The sequence below is a fragment of the Mesoplodon bidens genome (assembly GCF_964165515.1).
Source record: "Mesoplodon bidens genome assembly, chromosome: 18".
Classification (NCBI taxonomy): domain Eukaryota; kingdom Metazoa; phylum Chordata; class Mammalia; order Artiodactyla; family Ziphiidae; genus Mesoplodon; species Mesoplodon bidens.
Window position 1 is genome coordinate 48,474,077 of NC_138175.1, and position 19,775 is coordinate 48,493,851.

The 19,775-nt window shown below is 55.1% G+C and overlaps 2 protein-coding genes across 4 annotated transcripts in view; one reads left to right on the forward strand and one right to left on the reverse strand.

Annotated features, from left to right (window-relative positions):
• The first annotated feature begins 11 nt into the window (after nt 1-11).
• Nucleotides 12-17,487, forward strand: PLD3 (phospholipase D family member 3). Of its 3 annotated transcripts, XM_081216198.1 has the most exons (14): nt 31-120; nt 4,346-4,459; nt 8,756-8,944; nt 9,536-9,626; nt 9,736-9,810; nt 9,899-10,041; nt 10,497-10,680; nt 12,532-12,652; nt 12,733-12,860; nt 13,987-14,187; nt 15,434-15,573; nt 16,174-16,339; nt 16,795-16,894; nt 16,987-17,487. In XM_081216198.1, exons 4-14 carry the CDS (start codon nt 9,600-9,602, stop codon nt 17,172-17,174), a joined length of 1,473 nt encoding a protein of 490 aa, XP_081072324.1. In that variant the 5' UTR covers nt 31-120; nt 4,346-4,459; nt 8,756-8,944; nt 9,536-9,599; the 3' UTR covers nt 17,175-17,487. The 3 variants fall into 3 exon arrangements, with proteins under 3 accessions (XP_081072325.1, XP_081072323.1, XP_081072324.1); XM_081216197.1 differs by lacking the exon at nt 4,346-4,459 and having other exon boundaries at nt 28-120; XM_081216199.1 differs by lacking the exons at nt 4,346-4,459; nt 8,756-8,944 and having other exon boundaries at nt 12-120.
• Nucleotides 17,488-17,593: 106 nt separating this feature from the next.
• The window catches only part of HIPK4 (homeodomain interacting protein kinase 4), a gene marked incomplete at its 5' end in the record, with an annotated part of 4,696 nt that continues 2,514 nt past the window's right edge, over nt 17,594-19,775 (reverse strand). Inside the window, 3 exon segments of the mRNA XM_081216038.1 lie at nt 17,594-18,637; nt 18,639-18,715; nt 19,268-19,774. Coding sequence (XP_081072164.1) covers nt 18,538-18,637; nt 18,639-18,715; nt 19,268-19,774 — 684 coding nt within the window. The 3' untranslated portion in view covers nt 17,594-18,537.

A 19,775-nucleotide genomic window follows, 5' to 3' on the forward strand; every position in this document is an offset into this window, starting at 1 on the left:
TCCCCGCCGGCCCGCAGTCTAGCCGGAGTGCGCCTGCGCGCGGCGGGGGCGGTCGGGCGGGGCTCCAGCCTAGAAGGTACGTGCGGGGCTGAGTCCCGGAGTGGGAGACGTGGAGTGCAGGTAATATGCGATCTGGGGGCGCGGCGTCTCGGCTGCCCTCCTCGTGTCGTCCTTCGAATATAATGCATCTCTCCTCTTATATCATCCTCTGTCCCTTTATGTCCCCCATTCCTCCCCTTACGTTGCATCCCGCTTAAATCGTTACCACTCCCCTTATGTCGCCATCACCCTCCTTAGGTCGCCGTCAACCCCCTTGATAAGATTTCGTTCCCTTTAAGTCCCCATGGCCACCAAATGTCGCAGTCACCCCCCCTTTAAGTCGTGTCGCCTTCTCATATCGCCTGCACCCCTCTCCCTCTTTTGTTTCTATTACTCCTTTACGAAGTCCTTCTCATAAATCGTCATCATACCCCCGTGTCACCTTCGCACGCCTCTTGTCACCATCTCCTTAAGTCGCGCTCACGCTTCCCTTATATCTTCCTCATCCTTTATGTCTCCATCCCTCCCCGTCCTCTGACAGTCACTGTCCGTGCCTAATGCTTCTAGTTTTCCCCGTAAGGACCTACCCTGCCTTACAGTTGTTATTCTTCCCTTCATGTCCCCGGTATTTCCCCGTGTCCCCTCTCACATACCGGGTACTAGAGCCCGTTATCCTGGCTCCACCACTAAACATCTGGGTAACCTTGACCACCTAATCACACGTTTGCAGTCTCAGCTTCCTCATCTGTGAAACGCACACAAGGACACCTACGTCAGGGATGATTGTGAGGATCCTGCGAGTTTATTCTTGTGACATGCCCAGCTTGATGTGGCCATTTGAGCTAATATGATTAACCATCTCACCCTCACCCTCATCCAGTCACCTTCATCCCCTCCTCATTATCGCTCTCCCCCTCCCCCCAGCTGCCCTCATCATTACCGTGGTGTCGTCACCACTCTCTGTACCCTGATACTCTCTGCCACAGCAGCCAACCCCTGCTGTCCCACATCATGATCTCTATGCTGTCCTCACCTCTGCCACATCACCACACCTGAGGGGGTGACCCATCAGCCATCATGAACCTTGCTCACGTAAATACTTAATCCCTATCTCCTTACCTTGTTGGAGTGACTGATTTCCCACCCCCAAATTGAGAGCACTTAGCCAACGGCAGGAGTCGAGGAGCGCTTGGTGGGAGGAAGACTCTAGAAAGCTTAGACCCAACCCTCCCTTGACTTATAGAATTGGGGGTGCAGAGAGATGAGGCAGGTCTCACCACACCTTTGTCAAACCTCAGCAACCCTGAATCCCCAGGTGGAAAGGTAAGTATCTTAGTCACTCAGCTTGCCTTAGCATGACCGTGTAGGACAGTCATTACAGTGTGTGCCTGGGGACTGGAACACCCTGGTTCCAATCTTGGTTCTAGCATTTAGTACTTAAATAGCTGCATGACCTTGGGCAGCTGGCTTAAGGTCCCTGTGCCTCAGTTGCTACATCCTGCAACATGGGAATGAAAATGCAAGTTAATTCATTCAATAAATATTTATTAAGCATGTTCTACATGCTCAGCATTGGGCTAGGCATTGGGGATACATCAGTGAGCAAAACAGAGATCACGGAGTTTACATTCTAGCAGGGGTAAGAGACAGTACACAAACAGGGAAGTAGGTTATATGATGTGTTAGGAGGGAGTTGGGGGATGCAAAGATTATAGTTTTAAGTAGGGTGATCTGGTGACATTTGAACAAAGACTTGAAGAGGGGAGAGAGTGACATGGCTATCTGGGGGAAGAGCGGCATTCTAGGCAGAGAGAACAGCAAATGCAAAGGCCCTGAGGTAGGAGCATGCATGGAATATTTAAGGAATAGCAAGGAGACCAGTGAGGAAGGAGAGGGATGGGGGATGAAGTTAGCGGGGTGATGGGGGCAGATCATCTGGGGTCTCGTGGGCCATGGAGAAGACTTGGGCTTTACTCTGAGTGAGGTGGGAGCCATGGGAGGATTTGGAGGAGAGGAGGGATGTGATCTGATGTGACATGATGTGACATGAAGAAGCAGAAGCAGCTGGAGAACTTCTGCCAAGGATGGATTGGCAAGAGCAGCCTGGTTGGAAGGACAGCCAGACTCTTCTTCTTAAAGCTGCACTCACATATCCTTTGTATTTGGAGAAAGCTTCAAATGTCCCTCTCAAAGATTTGGGGTGGGGTGGGATGGGGGAGGGATGTTGGTAGGGGTTTTTAGAGGCTACTGGGGAGGGACGGAGGGCTTCACAGATCTACAGAAGTTACACAGCAGGAGAGGTAGCTGTCTACACCCGGGACCCTGAGGCAGCTTGGGCTCAAATTCTGGCTCCACCGTTTCCTGGCTGTGTCCCTTTGTGCCAGTGACTGAACCTTTCTAGGTCTTTTGTTCCCTTATCTGTTACCCGGGGCTAAAAGAAACACTGCTGTTAGAATTGAATATATCAAGTGTTTTGAGAAGTGCCTGGTTCCATAAACGTAAGGAGACCCCGCTCTCCCACATCCTATCCTTTCACAGGCTCAGATCTCCCTGAGGGTGGCAAGGAAAAGATATTCTGCCTTATTCTGTGTTCGGGAATTGGTTTGACAGTGTAGTGTCCTGGAACAGAACTGAGCTCTGGGTTCAAATTCTTGGCCGACAGACCAACGCCGTGTGACCTGGGCAGTGATTTCCCTGAGCCCTACCTCCTCATCTGAAAAACAGGGATAATAATGCTTCTTTGCCCCAGATGTGTTGTGTTGTTCTTTTTGAACTGAGACATCAACCATTTTCACTGTTTTATTTTTCTCCAAGGCACCAACTGTATGTTTCGCTCATTCAATCTACTGTCTTACTCCCTCAAAAGAATTTCTTCCTTCCTAGGGGACTTTTTTTTTTTTTTTTTTGTCTGTGCTGTATCTCCAATTTCTAGATAGGGCTTGTCAGCAGTAGTCGTTGAACTGTCCCTGTGCTGGGTGATACTGGGGACACAGCAGTGACTGAGCCAGCCCTGGCCCTGCCCTCGCAGGTTTTGCAGTCCAGTGGGAGAAACAGATCCATCATCAGGTAGTGAGAGCCCAGAGTGTTCAGGGCCAGGTTGGGGGAAACACAGGCAGAGGGGTCTGGGCTGGGCTAGAGAAGCCCAGGGAACTGTCAGATCCCAAAAAGGATGCCTGGACCAGACAGGGGGTCAGGGAGGGCTTCCTGGAGGAGGTGGTACACGAGCTGATGGGAATAAGCAACATGAAGAGGAGAAAAGGTACGCTAGGCAGGAGGAGAAGCTGTGGGCAGGTTTGGTGGTAAACGTGTGGTTTCAGTTCGAGGAACTGAAAAACATTAAATATGACTAGGCCATCAGGGATGGTAAGAGAATAAGCCCAAGAGGTTATTGAGGGGAGATCATTCAGGGCTTTGGGAGCTACAGTGAGGAGCTGAGACTTTATCCTGTGGATACCGGGGGGCCACAGAGAGGTTTTGAGCAGAGTGGGGGACAACTCAGACTCAGATAGAGGGGGAATTGGAAGGGTTGAGTGGAGGCTGGGAGCCACGGGATGTGGCTGGAGTAGGGACCCAAGTGGGAGAGGCCAGTTCGGGGCCATGGAGGGGAGAGAAAAAGGGGGTGGTGGTGGGAGACACGCTTGGGAGGCCAAGTGGATAAGTTCTGGGCGGTCCAGGACAAGGCCCAGGACTCTGGGGGAGTCAGGGCTTTCTGGAGAAGGTAGCGCACAGGCTGAGACCTGAAGGATGGGTAGAACAGCTCTCCTGGAAAGGGGGACCCGGGGGAGGGGCAGGTTTCGGAGAGATCCTAAGGACAGTTGGAGACACGGTTGGTGTATGGGGCTTAGGGACACCTGGGTGGAGGTGTCTAGGAGGCCATGGGACTTCCGGAGCTGAAATTCAGGGAGGAGGTGGGAATCGGAGACAGCTTTGGAGTCAGAAAGGGGGACTGAAGCTGTAATGGTGGGGAAGGTCCACAGGGGCTGTCCATGTAGGGCCCAAGAGGACATCGTAAGATGGTTGCACTTGGTCCTGGAGGCAATGGGGAGCCACAGAGGGGGTTTGAGTAGGGATGGGACAGCTTAGATTTTTGAGTTCCAGTTCAGAAGTATTCACCATTCATGATGGAGTGTTGGGGGACAGGGGGTTGTGTGTGTATTTTTTTTTACTTATTTAATTGTTTTTCAGACTGAGCATCTTCTCTCCCTAGAAGGGGCACCTTCTAGGGGGTCCTTTGAAATAAAAGGTCTACTGCTAAAAACAAAACAAAAAAGTTTACAAAACCAGTGCCCTGTTCTGTTTTCTGTAGACTTGACCACAGACAATTGTGCAGTCAGTCTGAAGGGGTCTGCACAATCGAATGAAAGTCGGCTCCTTTAAACCCAAGAACAGTTCTGTTTTGAACCGTATGGAAGGTTCATAGGTTAGTGAATGTTTCCTGAGGTATGGCGTGTCCAGTGCTTCACGTGGGCTTCAGCAGCTAACTGGCGCCACATCCTTCTTTGCACTTTCATACGGCTTGAATCAACCTTGAATTGACCTTGAATTTTACCCTCAGGCTGAGGTGTCATCTGCACCTACCCTATTGCTCTGGGCTTAGAACACAAGCTACTCACACATTGTGTATACACTGAGTGTCACTAGATCTAGAGAGACGTCTAAGAAAGTCTATTCTCAAGGGTGTCCGCTCTACTGCTTCTTTTCTTCTGTTTTCAATAAACATTTATTGAGTGGTTACAACGTGCTGGGCACAGGGTGGGTAGAGGAATAAATAAGACATAGACTTAGCTTTTTAAGGGACACATATAAGTTTATCTATGATAAAAGTGTGTCCAGGGTACTAGGGGACACAGCTAACCAGCCAGCTTGTATCTGTGCTACCTGCCTGCTATGGATGGTTTCACTGACTCTGCCCAGCAAACGTGAGGTTGGTAAATTAGTCTACCCATTGTTCTGAGAATGCAAGTGAGATTCAGAGAAGGGAGCCTCTTCTCCCAGTGACACACAGAGCTGAAAGCTGAACCCAGGGGTTTGGGACTGCAAGACGCACCCCTTAAACCATTCAGAGAGCCCCCAGCCACCACTCCCCAGATGGGTATAAAGTGATCCCTTTTTTTTTTTTTTTTTTTTTTTTTTTTTTTTTTTTTTTTGCGGTACGCGGGCCTCTCACTGTCGTGGCCTCTCCCGTTGCGGAGCACAGGCTCCGGACGCGCAGGCTCAGCGGCCATGGCTCACGGGCCCAGCCGCTCCACGGCATGTAGGATCCTCCCGGACCGGGGCACAAACCTGTGTCCTCTGCATTGGCAGGCGGACTCTCAACCACTGCGCCACCAGGGAAGCCCAGCCACTCAGATTTTAAACATCTCAAATTTTACATGTTCAAAAAACACATTACAGGGGCCTCCCTGGTGGCGCAGTGGTTGAGAGTCCGCCTGCCGATGCAGGGGATACGGGTTCGTGCCCCGGTCTGGGAGGATCCCATATGCCGCGGAGCGGCTGGGCCCGTGAGCCATGGCCGCTGGGCCTGCGCATCCGGAGCCTGTGCTCCGCAACGGGAGAGGCCACGACAGTGAGAGGCCCGCGTACCGCAAAAAGAAAAAAAGAAAAAAAAAACATTACTTATTTTTGATTTTTTTTTTTTTTTTACGGTACGCGGGCCTCTCACTGTTGTGGCCTCTCCCGTTGCGGAGGCTCCGGACGCGCAGGCTCAGCGGCCATGGCTCCCGGGCCCAGCCGCTCCGCGGCATGTGGGATCTTCCCGGCTGGGGCACGAACCCGTGTCCCCCGCATCGGCAGGCGGACTCTCAACCACTGCGCCACCAGGGAAGCCCCTATTTTTGATATTAAAAAAAAAAATTATTCCTGGTCTTTTTCCCAAATTTGCTCCTCCTCAGTGTTCCCCGAAATCACACGCCCACCCGGTCAGTTCCCCACACAGCCAGAGGGAGCCTGTAAACACACCTGTATTCGTTTCCTGGGGCTGCTGTAACACATGACCACAAACTGCGTGGCTTAAAACAACAGAAATTTATTCTCACAGTTCTGGAGACCAGAAGTCCAAAATCAAGGTGTCAGCAGGGCCGTGCTCTCTCCAGAGCTTCTAGGGGAGATTCTGTTCCCTGCCTCCGCCAGATTCCGGTGGCTCCGGGTGCACCTGGGTTTGCAGCCCATCACTCCAATCGCTGCCTCCCTGGTCCTGTCTCATTTCTGTCTCTTTTAGAGATACTTGCCCTTGGGTTTAGGACCCACCCAGATAATCCAGAATAATCTCATCTTTAAATCATTGACTTAATCACATCTATAAAGACCCTTTTTCCAAATAAGGTCACATTCACAAGTTCCAGGAGTGATGACCACATCTGACATATCTTTTTTGAGGCCCCCATTCAACCCACCACAACCCCCAAAGGAGATCATGTTCCCTCCTCTGCTCAGAACCTACCCACGGCCCCGTCCTTGCCACAGTCCAGGTAGCCCAGCATGATCTGGTCCTGTCACCTCAGACTTACCTCCTCTCCCTCTTCCCACAGGCCATTCGACTACAGACACACTGGTCTCCTCGCTCTTCCCTATCCACACCAGGCACACTCCTGCCTCACGGCCTTTGCACTCGCTGTTCCCTCTGCTTAGAACACTCTTCCCCAAGATGTCCAGTAGCTCCATTCCTCCTCTGCTTGAAGTTTTATCCCCTCAGGTACTGCCTTCTCTGCGAGGCCTTCCTTGACCTCTTTATTTAAAATTGTAAGCAATCCCAACCCCGGCCCCACCCCTGTCCCTCTTCCCTGAGACTCCATAGCACTTATTACCTTCTAACATATAATTTAATTTAATACTGTTTTTTGTCTGTCTTTCCTCATGTCTGTTTTGTTCACAGTGATGTCCCCAGTGCTTAAAAGAATACCTGGCGCACAGGTACTCCATAAATGTGTGCAAAATTAATGAACAGCCTCGTAAAAAGTAGGTGCTATTCTTGCTGTGCCCATTTTGCAGATGGGGAAACTCGGGCACAGATGCACTGTCACTTCTCTGAAGTCGGTCACGTACACGCTGAGGCTCATATTAAAATCAGGCACCTGGCTCTGGAAGCCACAGTGTTAACTGCCTCGCCAATCTAACCCAGTCTACACCACCTCTTCAGGACTAGTTTTCTTTTGAAATATTGATACCTTAGGTGTATTGCTTTGATAAAAATATAACAAGTCAAAATTAAACCCATCATTACAGACCTATCATCACGGCACAATTTGAAAGCCGAAAGCTCGCTAACAAACTGAATGAAATGCGTCTATTTTCTTCCTATTTTTGATTTACTACCAGCCATCCCAGTTCCCCGGCTCACCTTGCAGAGTGACGTCCCTCACAGCTCCGCACCCTACCTCTTGCCCAGTTTTGTTTTTGTTTATCTTAGCTTCCCTAATTTCACATCACCTGCAGTTCCAACCCCATATTCTTAAATAAAACGTTTCTCACCAAGGCCCTTCACAAATAAATAAATAAAAGGCAAACTTGTTGCCCCGCCCCATGCCTCCCCCTCCCCCCACCCTCCAACCCTGAGGTCAGCCACATCCAAGACTGTTATCCTCTGCTTCTCTTGGTGACCTCTGGAGTTCCAAATAACCTTGATCTGTTGCCATTTCTTGCTGGATCCATTTGACCCATCCCGGTTTGGCTCGCTCCCTGCAATGATAGGAGGGGATCTAGCTGTGCTCTTCCACCCTTGCCAATCTGGGATCCGACGTTGGGGGGAAAGGGGTTTCCAAATTATCCTTTCAGATCTAGGCAGGATATTGCGGTAAGGAGAGAACCTGGCTCCCTTTTGGAATTTCCTTCCTTTTTTCTTCTTTTTTTAAAAACACATTAATGCGTGCGCATGAATTTTTAAAAACGTGACAAAACCTGGGACGCGGCAACACCTGTGTGGGCTTTATAATTATTTTTTAACCTGCACAGAGATGTTTTCTTTTCTGTAAGTCGCTCATATTTCACAATTTTAAAAAAGAAAATAGGCGGACGATAAAAAGCAATCCTGACCCACCCCCAAATCCCGCTGTCAAGGCAACCACTTCCAACGCTGTTGCTCCCCTCAGTAATAATCCTTCTCTGCATTTGTTGACTTCCTGCCTGGATGTGGGGAAGGGGGTCCTGCCCCTCTTTCATTGAGAAAGGTGGGCGGGGAGGGGGACCTCCAATTTATTTCTCCATCTGTGGCCTCAAATCCTGCTTCGGAGATATGAGATGGTATGTGGGAAACCCTGCTTACCCCTCCAGCCAGAGCCTGGATTTAAGAGACAAAAATTTTTAAATCCTTATCAAAATATCAGTTGACTTTTTTTTTTTTTTTTTAACGAAACACTGACTGCAGTCCACAGTCCAAGGGAAAACCCACCATCCCCTCCCCCCCCCACCGCTCTTCCCCGCCCTTAGCGTGGGCTGTGTCTTCTAAGCTGATTTCATCGCTACGTCCCTAAATCATGTTATTCAGCCTTGATCATTCCATTTCATTTTATAATTTTTAAAGTCATTAATCTTATTTATGTATTTATTTTTGACCAGGTAATACACGCCCATGGTACAAAAATTCACAAGGTTTGCAGACGAGAAAAGATGTGGGGGTCTTTTTTCTCTTTACCTGTGGCCTCCCTACCCCACATGGGGGCTCTAGGGTGGACCGTAGCAAAGCCGATCGCTCAGCCATGTACTCTCCCTCCACCCCCGTCAGGTTGGCTGTACTGGGCGGCCGGGCCCCCCTTCTTCCTGCGGTGAGCCCGGACCGGCGCGCTCACTGCGCAGACTCCCCGCTGCAGTGGGCGGAGCCCCTCGGGCCCCGCCCCCTCCTTCCTCCCGCCCCTGCTCAGCCTGTGGGGGCAGAAGCTGGGGCCCCGTGGAGGTAGCAGCAGCCGCCTGCCGAGTAAGACCGAGGCCCCTCTGGGGCAGGGGAGGGGAGGATGGTTTCGGGGATGGGCTGGGGTCTGGCGGGGAGGCCGCGATGGTCCTGGGCTCCCGGCCTGAGCTGTCTAGTGGTTACCTGAGGGTGAGGGCAAAGGAGCCACCTGGAAAATGACTTCTGGGTAATCCCAGGGCTGGGAGAAGCCAGGCACAAAGATTTAGGGCTCCGCTGACCCAATCCGGAGCTGTCATTTTGGGAATGTATAGGTTAGAGCTCAGAGAAGGGAAAGCGCTAATGGGGAGCAGTGTGGGTGCTGATGAGGGGCAGGGTGGGGCTTGGGGCGGGGGCATGGTGGGCACTAAAGGGGGGCAGGGAGGCCACCGCAGAGGGATAGGAGGGAAGCAAAGGAGTTGGACCTCGAGGGATTTCGAAATCCCAACTGACCAGCAGTCAGCTTCCTCCTTTAGGGGTGGCAGGCGCAGTGCCAGTGGCCCCCGTGATCACAGACAAGTCGACCCAGTGAGTCCCGTGAGCCCGAAGCTGATCTGCTTTCTGTGATGTCCCCAAAAGCCTAGAACACCCCCACACAGTGCCAGCTTTTGTTCCCTGCAGTTTGGAGACCCTGACACACCCACTTTGCCGCTGGAATCTGTATAACCCCTGGCTGCCCAGCAAGATGAAGCCTAAACTGATGTACCAGGAGGTAGGTGGATGGGGGACCCAGTGGGGAGGGGCTGGACCCAGCAGAGAGTAGGGGCCCCACTGAGCTGCCCTGTCACCCCCCCACACACCCCATCATCCCTGTCCCCCAGCTGAAGGTGCCTGCTGAGGAGCCCTCCAACGAACTACCCATGAACGAGATCGAGGCATGGAAAGCTGCAGAAAAGGTAGGAGCCCACCGCCACCCTCACTCTGTCTCAGCCATGGCCTGGGCTGCCCTCCTTGGGCTGGCTGATCACCTCCTCCTCCCCACAGAAAGCCCGTTGGGTCCTGCTGGTGCTCATCCTGGCGGTTGTGGGCTTTGGTGCCCTGATGACTCAGCTGTTTCTATGGGAATACGGCGATTTGCATCTCTTTGGGCCCAACCAGCGCCCAGCCCCCTGCTATGACCCTTGCGAGTAAGTGGAGGGGGGCGTGGGCGCCTCAGGTGGTGGGGGGAGGGGCGCTGCCAGGCCAGGGACACTTCAACACGCACTAAGCAGGGCCTGCACCCAGTGGTCGAGACAGAATAAGGTGATCGCCGACTCCCAAGTGGACCGTCACGGTTCTTCCCTCCATGCCCACCCCCTTCCCCCACACTGTTGCCATGGCAGCCACAGCATCATCTTCTATCTGTCTGTGAACTGACACACATGGCGTCTTCCATCCACATCTGGGGACAGACACACACACACACACACACACATCCACATGCACAACCTTCCTTCCACACCTCTAGACAGGCAAATGCAGACACACAGAGAATCATGAGTACCGACACAAATACACATAGTCTTCCATCCTCCGTGGGCAGACAAGTGAGCACTCACGTTCCAGCCCCCTATGGCTGATTCTGCCTCCCCCTACCCCCCAGAGCAGTGCTGGTGGAGAGCATTCCCGAGGGCCTGGACTTCCCCAATGCCTCCACGGGCAACCCCTCCACCAGCCAGGCCTGGCTGGGCCTGCTCGCCGGTGCCCACAGCAGCCTGGACATTGCCTCCTTCTACTGGACCCTCACCAACAATGACACCCACACTCAGGAGCCCTCTGCTCAGCAGGTACCTGGCAACCTGGGCCCTGGCTGGCAGCGGGTGGGGGGGTGGGGGGCGTCGGGGGGAGGCACTGGGGAGGTGGATGAAAGGGGTTTCCCTATAGCCCGGGAGACAGGTGGACATGTCTCACACAGCGGGTTGGACACAGGTGTTTGGAAGCAACTGTCTTCACATGGCCCTCTGGACTGGGGGCGTTTTGTCACATTCATCTGGAGGCCTCTGAATGTCAGGGTATGGGTTTGGTTATGAGGGATTAGGCTGGCAGATATCGCTCACCCACAAGCTGCCCCGACCCTGTCACACAAAGAAATGGAAACATGGAGTGAGTACCAGCCCAGCCTCAAGCCAGGCTGCCACTTCCCAGCCGTGTGACCTTGGGCAGGTCACCTCACCTCTCGGTCTTCAGTTTCCTCATCTGTAGAATGGGGCAATATCTAGCACTCCCCTCTTGTGAGGATGAAACGGGCTAATCCCTGCCAATTACAGCACAATGCCCGACAGAGTCAGCCCTTTATAAGCATTTGCTCTGATAGCCTTGTTAGGGTCTGCAGAGAAACTTAAAAAACATAAAACTTCAAGATTTGAAAAGGAGCAGCCTAGGTGGAGAAGCCCTTCGTTGAAAGACATGGTGAATTTGTCCCGTTTTTTCCCTTTCCTTGCTGCCACTCTTTGTCAGAGGTAGGCTTAAAATGTATTAAAATTGTGAGGTTTATTAAGCACTGCCTGAAAAACTATACGACAGTTAAAACTGATATGAGCTGGAAATTCCCTGGCGGTCCAGTGGTTAGGACTCTGTGCTTTCACTGCCAAGGGCGCGGGTTCAATCCCTGGTTGGAGAACTAAGATCCCACAAGCCAAAAAAGAAAAAAAAAGTCATGAGCTCCCACGCCCTGTGGTTCCTACTGGAATGGTTCAAAGCACAAAGCACAGACATAGGAGGCAGACCATCTGAGTTCAAATCCTGCTTCCCCATTGATTTCTCCAATGCTCAGTTTCCCCATCTGCACCTTGGGATATACTCAGATTTGCCTCATCAGTGAGAGTGGTGAGAAGTCAGTGAGTTCACATGTTAAGGGGCTTAGAAGGGGCCTGGCTCACAGTAGAAACCAGGGAATCAGTGGCTGTTGTTATTCATGTTATTGGCATCATCAAGCCTCACCCAAACCTTCCCAGACCCCAAGCCTGCACTGTGCCCCCAACATCCTGCAAGGTGCCCAGAGGTCCCTTCTGTGACAGGCATTGATACTTCCAAGTCAGGATCTTGGGAAGGTCCCGTGAAGGGCAGGAGTGGCAGGGAGGCCCTAGCAGGGCTCAGAGCGCCAATTATTAAAACAGATAAAGGGACTTCCCAGGTGGTCCAATGGTTAAGACTCTGCACTTCCACTGCAGGGGGCACGGGTTCAATCCCTGGTCGGGGAACTAGGATCCCACATGCCGCACAGTGCGGCTAAAAAAATCAATAAAATAAAACAGATAGGGGCTTCCCTGGTGGCGCAGCGGTTGAGAGTCCACCTGCCGATGCAGGGGACACGGGTTCGTGCCCCAGCCCGGGGAAGATCTCACATGCCGTGGAGCGGCTGGGCCCGTGAGCCATGGCTGCTGAGCCTGCGCGTCTGGAGCCTGTGCTCCGCAATGGGAGAGGCCACAACAGTGAGAGGCCCAATTACCACACACACAAAAACAAACAGATAAAGGTTTTAACATCTTAACCTGTGTAAAGCCTTCCCTGAGTGTCCCTGCTAATGTAAAGCCTGATCAGATCTAGAAGCCTAATCTCAAAACAACTCCATGGGGGGTGCTGCATGGGGTTGGAGAGTTGGCTGATCCAGCCCCTCAGAGTCTCTCCCCTCCCCCCAGGGCGAGGAGGTCCTCCGGCAGCTACAGACCCTGGCACCCCGAGGTGTGAAGGTCCGCATTGCCGTGAGCAAGCCAAGTGGGCCCCAGCCCCAGGCAGATCTGCAGGCCCTGCTGCAAAGCGGTGAGCTAGGGGGCAGCTGGGAGTGGGCCGGGCCTGGGGCTGCCCAAGCCAGCCCCTGACCACCACCCCTGTCCCTCCAGGTGCCCAGGTCCGCATGGTGGACATGCAGAAGCTGACCCATGGCGTCCTGCACACCAAGTTCTGGGTGGTAGACCAGACCCACTTCTACCTTGGCAGTGCCAACATGGACTGGCGTTCCCTGACCCAGGTCTGCCTGCACCCTGCCCACTGCCCTTCTAGGCCGCTCCCTGCCCCACAGGGCGCCCGGCCTCCAGCTGCGCCCCACCTCAACCCCAGAGTCCTCTCTTCCAGTCTCTGCAATGGCTTCCTTCCCACCTCCTACCTAACATCCCCAAATCCAGCCCTCCACCCGCCTCGCTCTGCTCAGGGAAGCCCCTCTGATCCCCGATGGCATCTACAGGACATTCCAGGCCCTGTCCACCCATTTGACCTCCATGATTCACTCTCTGCGTGCCTGCTCTAAGCCCAGCCCTGTTCTGATGCTGGGAACGTGGTGGACCTCTTGGAACCCCCGGTCCAGGGTGGAGACGGGCCTGTCTCCAGTGTCAGCCCAAAAGGGTCAAGTCTGAGATGGTGGCGAGGGGGGAGCACGAGTGGAGGGGTCAGGGCCAGGACGGGTGACCCAACCTGGGGTACCAAGGAAAGTCTCCCAAAAGAGATGAAAACTAATCTGATAACTGGAGGAGCTGTAGGAATTGGCACAGGACAGGAAAAGGGTACAGCTTAGGCAGTGATCCTTTTTGCTCAACAAATATTTTCCAAACCCCTAATCTCACCAGCTCCGCAGGGAGATGCTGAACACACAGCTGTCCCTGAGACATCCCCTGTGCCTGTCCTCCCAGTCCAATGGGGAGGCAGGTTTGTCACCAGAGAAGGTGATGAAGGAGGCCCAAGGGACCCTGAGAGCCTCAAGGAATGCCTGACACAGGCTGGGCAGTCAAGTCAGGATCCCTGGAGGAGGAAACTGTCAGCTGAGACCTAAGACTGAGTAGGAGCTCAGTGGAGGGTAGAAGCAACGGTGTACGCAAAGGCTCAGGAAACCTGGAGCTTTGGAATAACTGATTTTCACCAAAACTTAAGATTTTAGTCTTGAGTCAAGATCATGTCCATCCCAGGGCTTTAACTGGGAGAGGGGGGGTGGGGGGCGTGGTTAAGGGGCAGAAAGAAGGAAGACAGGGTCAGAGAGAGGGGGAGATAGAAGGGCAAGGGGCAGGTAGGGGGACTTGGGGGGGGGCAGGGGGAAGGGCTGCAGGTGTCCATGTCATCTGTGGGCACCAGGCCACCACCCCGGGCTCAGCATTGCCCTCCCACAGGTCAAGGAGCTGGGCGTGGTCATGTACAACTGCAGTTGCCTAGCTCGAGACCTGACCAAGATCTTTGAGGCCTACTGGTACCTGGGCCAGGCGGGCATCTCCATCCCGTCAACCTGGCCCCGGCCTTATGACACCCGCTACAATCAAGAGACACCAATGGAAATCTGCCTCAACGGAACCCCTGCTCTGGCCTACCTGGCAGTGAGTCTGAGGGCAGAGGGGCCTGTCACACCCCGGCCACATCCCTTCTCTAGGCCCCCATCAAGCCCTGCCCAGTGATTTGGTAGGGATGGGGGTTCCTGACCACTGGCTGTCACTCCTGCTCACTCAGGGCCTGAGCTGTGTCCCAACCTCCCTAGGCCTTGGTTTCACACAGAAAATAAGTACTACAATATTTACCACCTCTTAGGGCTAGTGAGAGGCACGGCTGGGTCCATGCAGGCCGAGCCCTGGGTGACCTGTCCAGTATAGCTGCATGTCGCATTTTTAATCAATTAAAATGAACTACAGTTAAAAACTCAGTTCCTCAGTCACACCAGCCACATTTCAAGTGCTCAGCAGCCACACATAGCAAGCAGTTGCCATACTGGACAGTGCAGATAGAGAACATTTCCATCAATGCGGAAAGTTCTATGGGACAGCACCCACTATTGCCCTTGGCACTCTGGACAAGGCACCGCTGTTTTTAGCTGTTGATATTTTCACTAGTTGGGGTGGCCAACCTGGGTCCCCCCGAGCAAGTCACCTGACCAAGCCGAGTGTCATCCTGGAGGGCCACACTAAGGCATGGATGGGGGGACACGATTCACTGGGGTCCTTTGCTCCAGTGACCTCCCACGGGACATTAATGGTTCCCCCGTTACCACTACCCCTTTCAGAGCTCGAGTTTGCTCACCTGTTGTGAGGATGGAGAGAGCTGGGTGAAGGGCCTGGTGTGGCTGGGCACATGAGGAGTGCCATCAGGATGGACTATAAGTCAGGGACAAAAGTGATTAGAGCAGAGGTCCTCAAACTTGAGCATGCATTAGAATCACCAGAAGGGCTTGTTGAAACCCAGATTCCTGGGCTCCACCCCAGCACCTTGGTTCTGTGTGCCGTGGGCAGTGAGGCCCAAGAATTTGCATTTCTAACAAGTTTCCAGCTGATGCTGTTGCTGCCTGACCAGGGACCTCATGTCGAGAACCACTGGGTTAGAGCATAAGTTCTGGAACCAGACAGCCTCGGTTCAAACTCTGGCTCCATTTATCAGCTGTGTGACCTTAGGCAAATCACTTACCCTCTCTGAGCCTCCGTTTGCTCACCTGCAAAAGAAGGACGTGGTAATTATCCCTCTCCTTCATGGAGGCTGAGCATTAGTGAGACCCACAGGACCTGGCTCGTGACAAGCTGTCTGTAGCAGGGGTCCACTGTGAAGGACATGTGTCTTGACTGTCCCCTCATCCCCCAGAGTGCACCCCCACCACTGTGTCCAAGTGGCCGCACCCCAGACTTGAAAGCCCTCCTCAACGTGGTGGACAACGCGCGGAGTTTCATCTACATCGCGGTCATGAACTACCTGCCCACCATGGAGTTCTCCCACCCACACAGGTACCGCTGGGCGCGTGGACAGGGGTCAGGGTAGGGAGCCACCGTGAGTGGGAGAGGACACAGGAGAGAGAGCGATGGGGCCCAGAAAGCAGGCACGGGGCCAAGACCAGGGGACAGAGGGAGGGGACGCCATGGGGAGAGACAGAGGTGACAGGGAGAGTGGGTCTGGATGCTCAAGACAAGGAGAAGGGGACAGAGAAGAGGATGAAAATATTCGGGGGGTGGTGTGGAGACGGGGGACTGGAGGCTTAAGGCAGAGGATGCGGGATGTGGGATTTCTGCAGGTAGGAGGCAGGGAGTGTGGGCTGGATATGGGATGACGGGCTTGGGAGGTAGGACTAAGGGTATTCAGGTTTGGGGTGGCAGGGTTTGGGTTTGAGATCTGGGATAGGAAGGGGGGATGACTGGACTCTGGGGGCTCAGAGCAGGTAGTCTGGGGGCAGCAGACAAGACAATGAGAAGATTGGTGGGGGGAGCAGGGCTTGGAGCTAGAGATGGGGTAGGGGCTTGGGGCTTCTCAGAAGCTGCAGCGGGCCCCATGCCTGGCTCCCTAAAGCTGAAGTGAGGCCTCCCTCCGCATCCTGCACCCGCCTCCCCCAGGTTCTGGCCTGCCATTGACGACGGGCTGCGGCGGGCTGCCTATGAGCGGGGCGTCAAGGTGCGCCTGCTGGTCAGCTGCTGGGGGCACTCTGAGCCATCCATGCGGGCCTTCCTGCTCTCCCTGGCTGCCCTGCGTGACAACCACACCCACTTTGACATCCAGGTGGTAAGCACCTACCCCAGACCTACCCATCAGCCCCTGTGCAGGGCAGTACCGGGGACACAGCAATCGTGGAGCTCACCTGTCATCTGACAGGGACAACCCAGAGTGGGCTGTGCCCTGATTGGCCAGAATCAAGGGCACGGGCAGAGGGGTTAGGGCTGGGATGGGGGAGCCCAGCAGAAGCTCCCGCTGCAGCCTGAGGGGTCGCGGAAGACTTTCTGGAAAGGGGGACATCTGAAGTAAGACCTAAGGGATGAACCGGAGTCATTCTAGAGGGAACAGGTGGCATATGAGGCGACAGGGTCCTCCCTTTCAGCCGGCGTTTACCGAGTACCCATTCTGGCCCCCAGGCCCGCGAGAGAAGAAGCTGAGTCCCCAGTCCCGCAGACCTGGTTCCACTCCCCACCCCAGACCCTGGGGCTTCTCTAACCCAACCCCACATCTCCCCTCCCTCTCAGAAACTCTTTGTGGTCCCTGCGGACGAGGCCCAGGCCCGAGTCCCTTACACCCGCGTCAACCACAACAAGTACATGGTGACTGAACGTGCCACCTACATCGGTGAGTGTCCTGAGCGCCGCCGGGGTGGGGGGACGGAAGGGGGTCCAGGCAGCACCACGGGCCCTGATTCTCTGGACCCCCGCTCCCTGTAGGAACCTCCAACTGGTCCGGCAGCTACTTCACCGAGACGGCGGGCACCTCTCTGCTGGTGACGCAGAACGGGCGGGGCGGCCTGCGGAGCCAGCTGGAGGCCGTTTTCCTGAGGGACTGGGACTCCCCTTACAGCCATGACCTTGACACCTCAGCTGACAGCGTGGGCAACGCCTGTCGCCTGCTCTGAGGCCCGGTCCAGCGGACAGAACAGGCCTGCGAGGCCCCCGCGGGCGCGGGTGTTCCAGGTCTCGATCCCTGTCCCCGTGCCCCCGCTTCTGTCTGCCCCACTGTGGCTCCCACAGGCTCCCCCCGTGCTCTCCCGCTTCTACCTCCGCCCCCGCCAGCCTGATGCTGTGGCCGCAGAGGACCTAGCCAAGCTGGGGGAGGGATCAGCCCCCGAAGAAGTAGGGGTGCATGCTGGGCCTGGCCCCCTGGCCCACCCCACTTTCCAGGGCAAAGAGGGCCTGAGGTCATAATAAGAAGTAAATAACTTGTGTGTACAGCCTGTGCCTGACTGAGTGGTGTGAGGTGGGGTGCCGGGTAGGGGACAGCTGGCATGGCCCTCTGGTGGGGACACCTTCACGCATGCTGAGCCCTCAGCATGTGACCAGTGTGGTTTGGTGTGTACTGGACGCTCAGCACATGGCTGGTGTGTGCTGAGCCCTCAGTGGGTGACCAGCGTGGGCTGGCGTGCGCTGAGCCGTCGGCGCACAATGCACATGAGCTAGTGTGTGCTGAGCATGCGCGTGTGACCTTGTGGGCTGGCATGAACCGAGCCTCATGTAGCCAGCATGGCGCAGCGTGTGCTGCACACTTGGTGTGTCCCCAGCCAGATGAGCACGCGCTGAGCCACTGCCATAGCCCGAGGGTGGACTCACACGTCTGGACACGAGAGCATGTACCAAGCGTGAATTTACATACACCTGCTGAGTGAACTTACACTTCTCACGTCCCAAGCATGGATGAGTGCATGCCAAGCCTGTCACGTGTGGCAAAGACAGGTCAACAGACGCTGAGAACCTGGCATCTGGCAAGCTCAGATTGGCATCTGCTGAGCACTGAGAATGTTCTGAGGGTGGATTCCTTACGTGCCAGGCCACTGAGCATGTTTAGCGGATGGGTCAGTGTGCCAAGCACAGCCTCCAGCCTGAGCCAGTGGCTGGCTGGGTGCAGCATTAGAGAGCAGGGCCCTGGGGTGCCCCCCGAACCCCACCCCAGTGCCAGGTCCCAGGCCTCAGGCAGGGAGGACAGGCGTGAGGCAGTACTGGTGAGCAGTGCTTTATGGAAATAAACAGAGGCACCAGGGCCAGTGGGGTGCAGCCCCCTTCCTGCATCCCTCTGGCCGAGGGGCCACGGGCCAGACCCCAAAACCCACTCCTGTGTTCGGGGGGGGTGTGCAGGCATGCGCCGTGAGCGGGGCGGGGGGAATGGGGTATTTCTGGAAATTATCTTTCTGTAAGAATAATTTGTCAGTTCAGGGGATAGCTCTGAGGAGGGGATGCCAGCCCCAGTAGCGCATCACCAGTGATGGGCAGGGGTGGGGTCGCCACTCAGTGGTGCCCGCCGACGTGCTGCAGAAGGCTGGTGGCCCGGGGTGGACCATGCGGGTGGGTGTGGCATGGTGGGAGCCCCTGAGCCCGTGGACCCCGACGCTCTCCAGGTCCAGTCTGGCTGACCCAGCCATTCCCCCGGACAGCTGCTGAGGTCGAAGAACTCAGGACCTGGCCCCTGTTGGGGAGAAGAGATGGGCATCAGCCAAGAAGCGCCCCCCACCCCACCCCGGAACCACCACGCTGCCCCTCATGGACTCCTCCTGATCCCAGCTGCATCCTTGTCAATTCCTGAGGACGATTTTGTACATCCTGAACCCTCATCCCATTTTGGAGGCTTAAATGCTGTGTGTTGAGACCTTAATGTGTCCTGAAGGTGTGTTTGCTGAGGCTCTGTTGCATCTTCCGGGGGCGCTGAGCTGTCCATGGCCTTGTTCAGAGTACTGGGCCTCTATCACCTTCCCGTATGTGGATTACTGTGTTCTGAGTTTTTACACCGCCTTAATACGGGTTAGTGTTTGCTGAGCTTCGTCACATCCTACGGGTGTATTAGTGTTTGCTGAGCCTTGTCACATGCTGAGGGTGGGCTAGCTGTGTGTGTTGGATCCTGAGCCAGCCGCGGGCCATGCAAATGTACGGGAGGCAAGGTTGGTTCACTATGCCCCGATCCTGGAGCTCTGGGGAGGCCCTGACCCCAGAACCACCTGCATCCTAGCTGCCCCTGGGTCACCTCAGCATCCACGGTCACGTCCTTGATGTCTGGCCCATCCCCGTCCCGCTGCGGGATGGCAGGCGGCTCCGCAGAGGCCCCTCGCTGCTCTCCTTCCACCCAGCCGCTGCCCCTGCACGGGGCGTCTTCCTCGGGCGAGGCCTGGCTCAGCAGGATGAGGTTGCTGACGTTGGAGTTGGACTTGGAGCCTGCGGGTGGCTTGTGGCCCTTGTGGCGGCCTGCCAGGCGGTTGCCATAGAAGGCCAGGATGGGCTTGGGGCCAGAGTCGGGCACCCAGCGGCCAGCAGCAGCAGCCTTGACCGGGGCCAGCACGTCGAGGATGACGTCGGTGTGGGTCTCGCCCCGCAGCCCACTCCCCGCCTCCTGCAGACTCAAGTCGTCCAGCTGATCGATGGCTTTCTGCATGCCTGGTGCCTTCCCCTCCCGGAATAAAGGCCCGCTGCCCAGACCCACGGTCTCCTCCTCCTCGGCCAGAGTGTAGCAGGGGGGCCCGTCTTCCGCGGCATCC

Bases quoted from the DNA above. Each gene is read 5' to 3' on its own strand.
- PLD3 (XM_081216199.1), top strand. From the start codon at position 9,600: ATGAAGCCTAAACTGATGTACCAGGAG. The intron at 12,653-12,732 runs GTGAGCTAGGGG...CTGTCCCTCCAG, and splicing joins GCAGGCCCTGCTGCAAAGCG to GTGCCCAGGTCCGCATGGTG. The intron at 16,340-16,794 runs GTAAGCACCTAC...CCTCCCTCTCAG, and splicing joins CCCACTTTGACATCCAGGTG to AAACTCTTTGTGGTCCCTGC.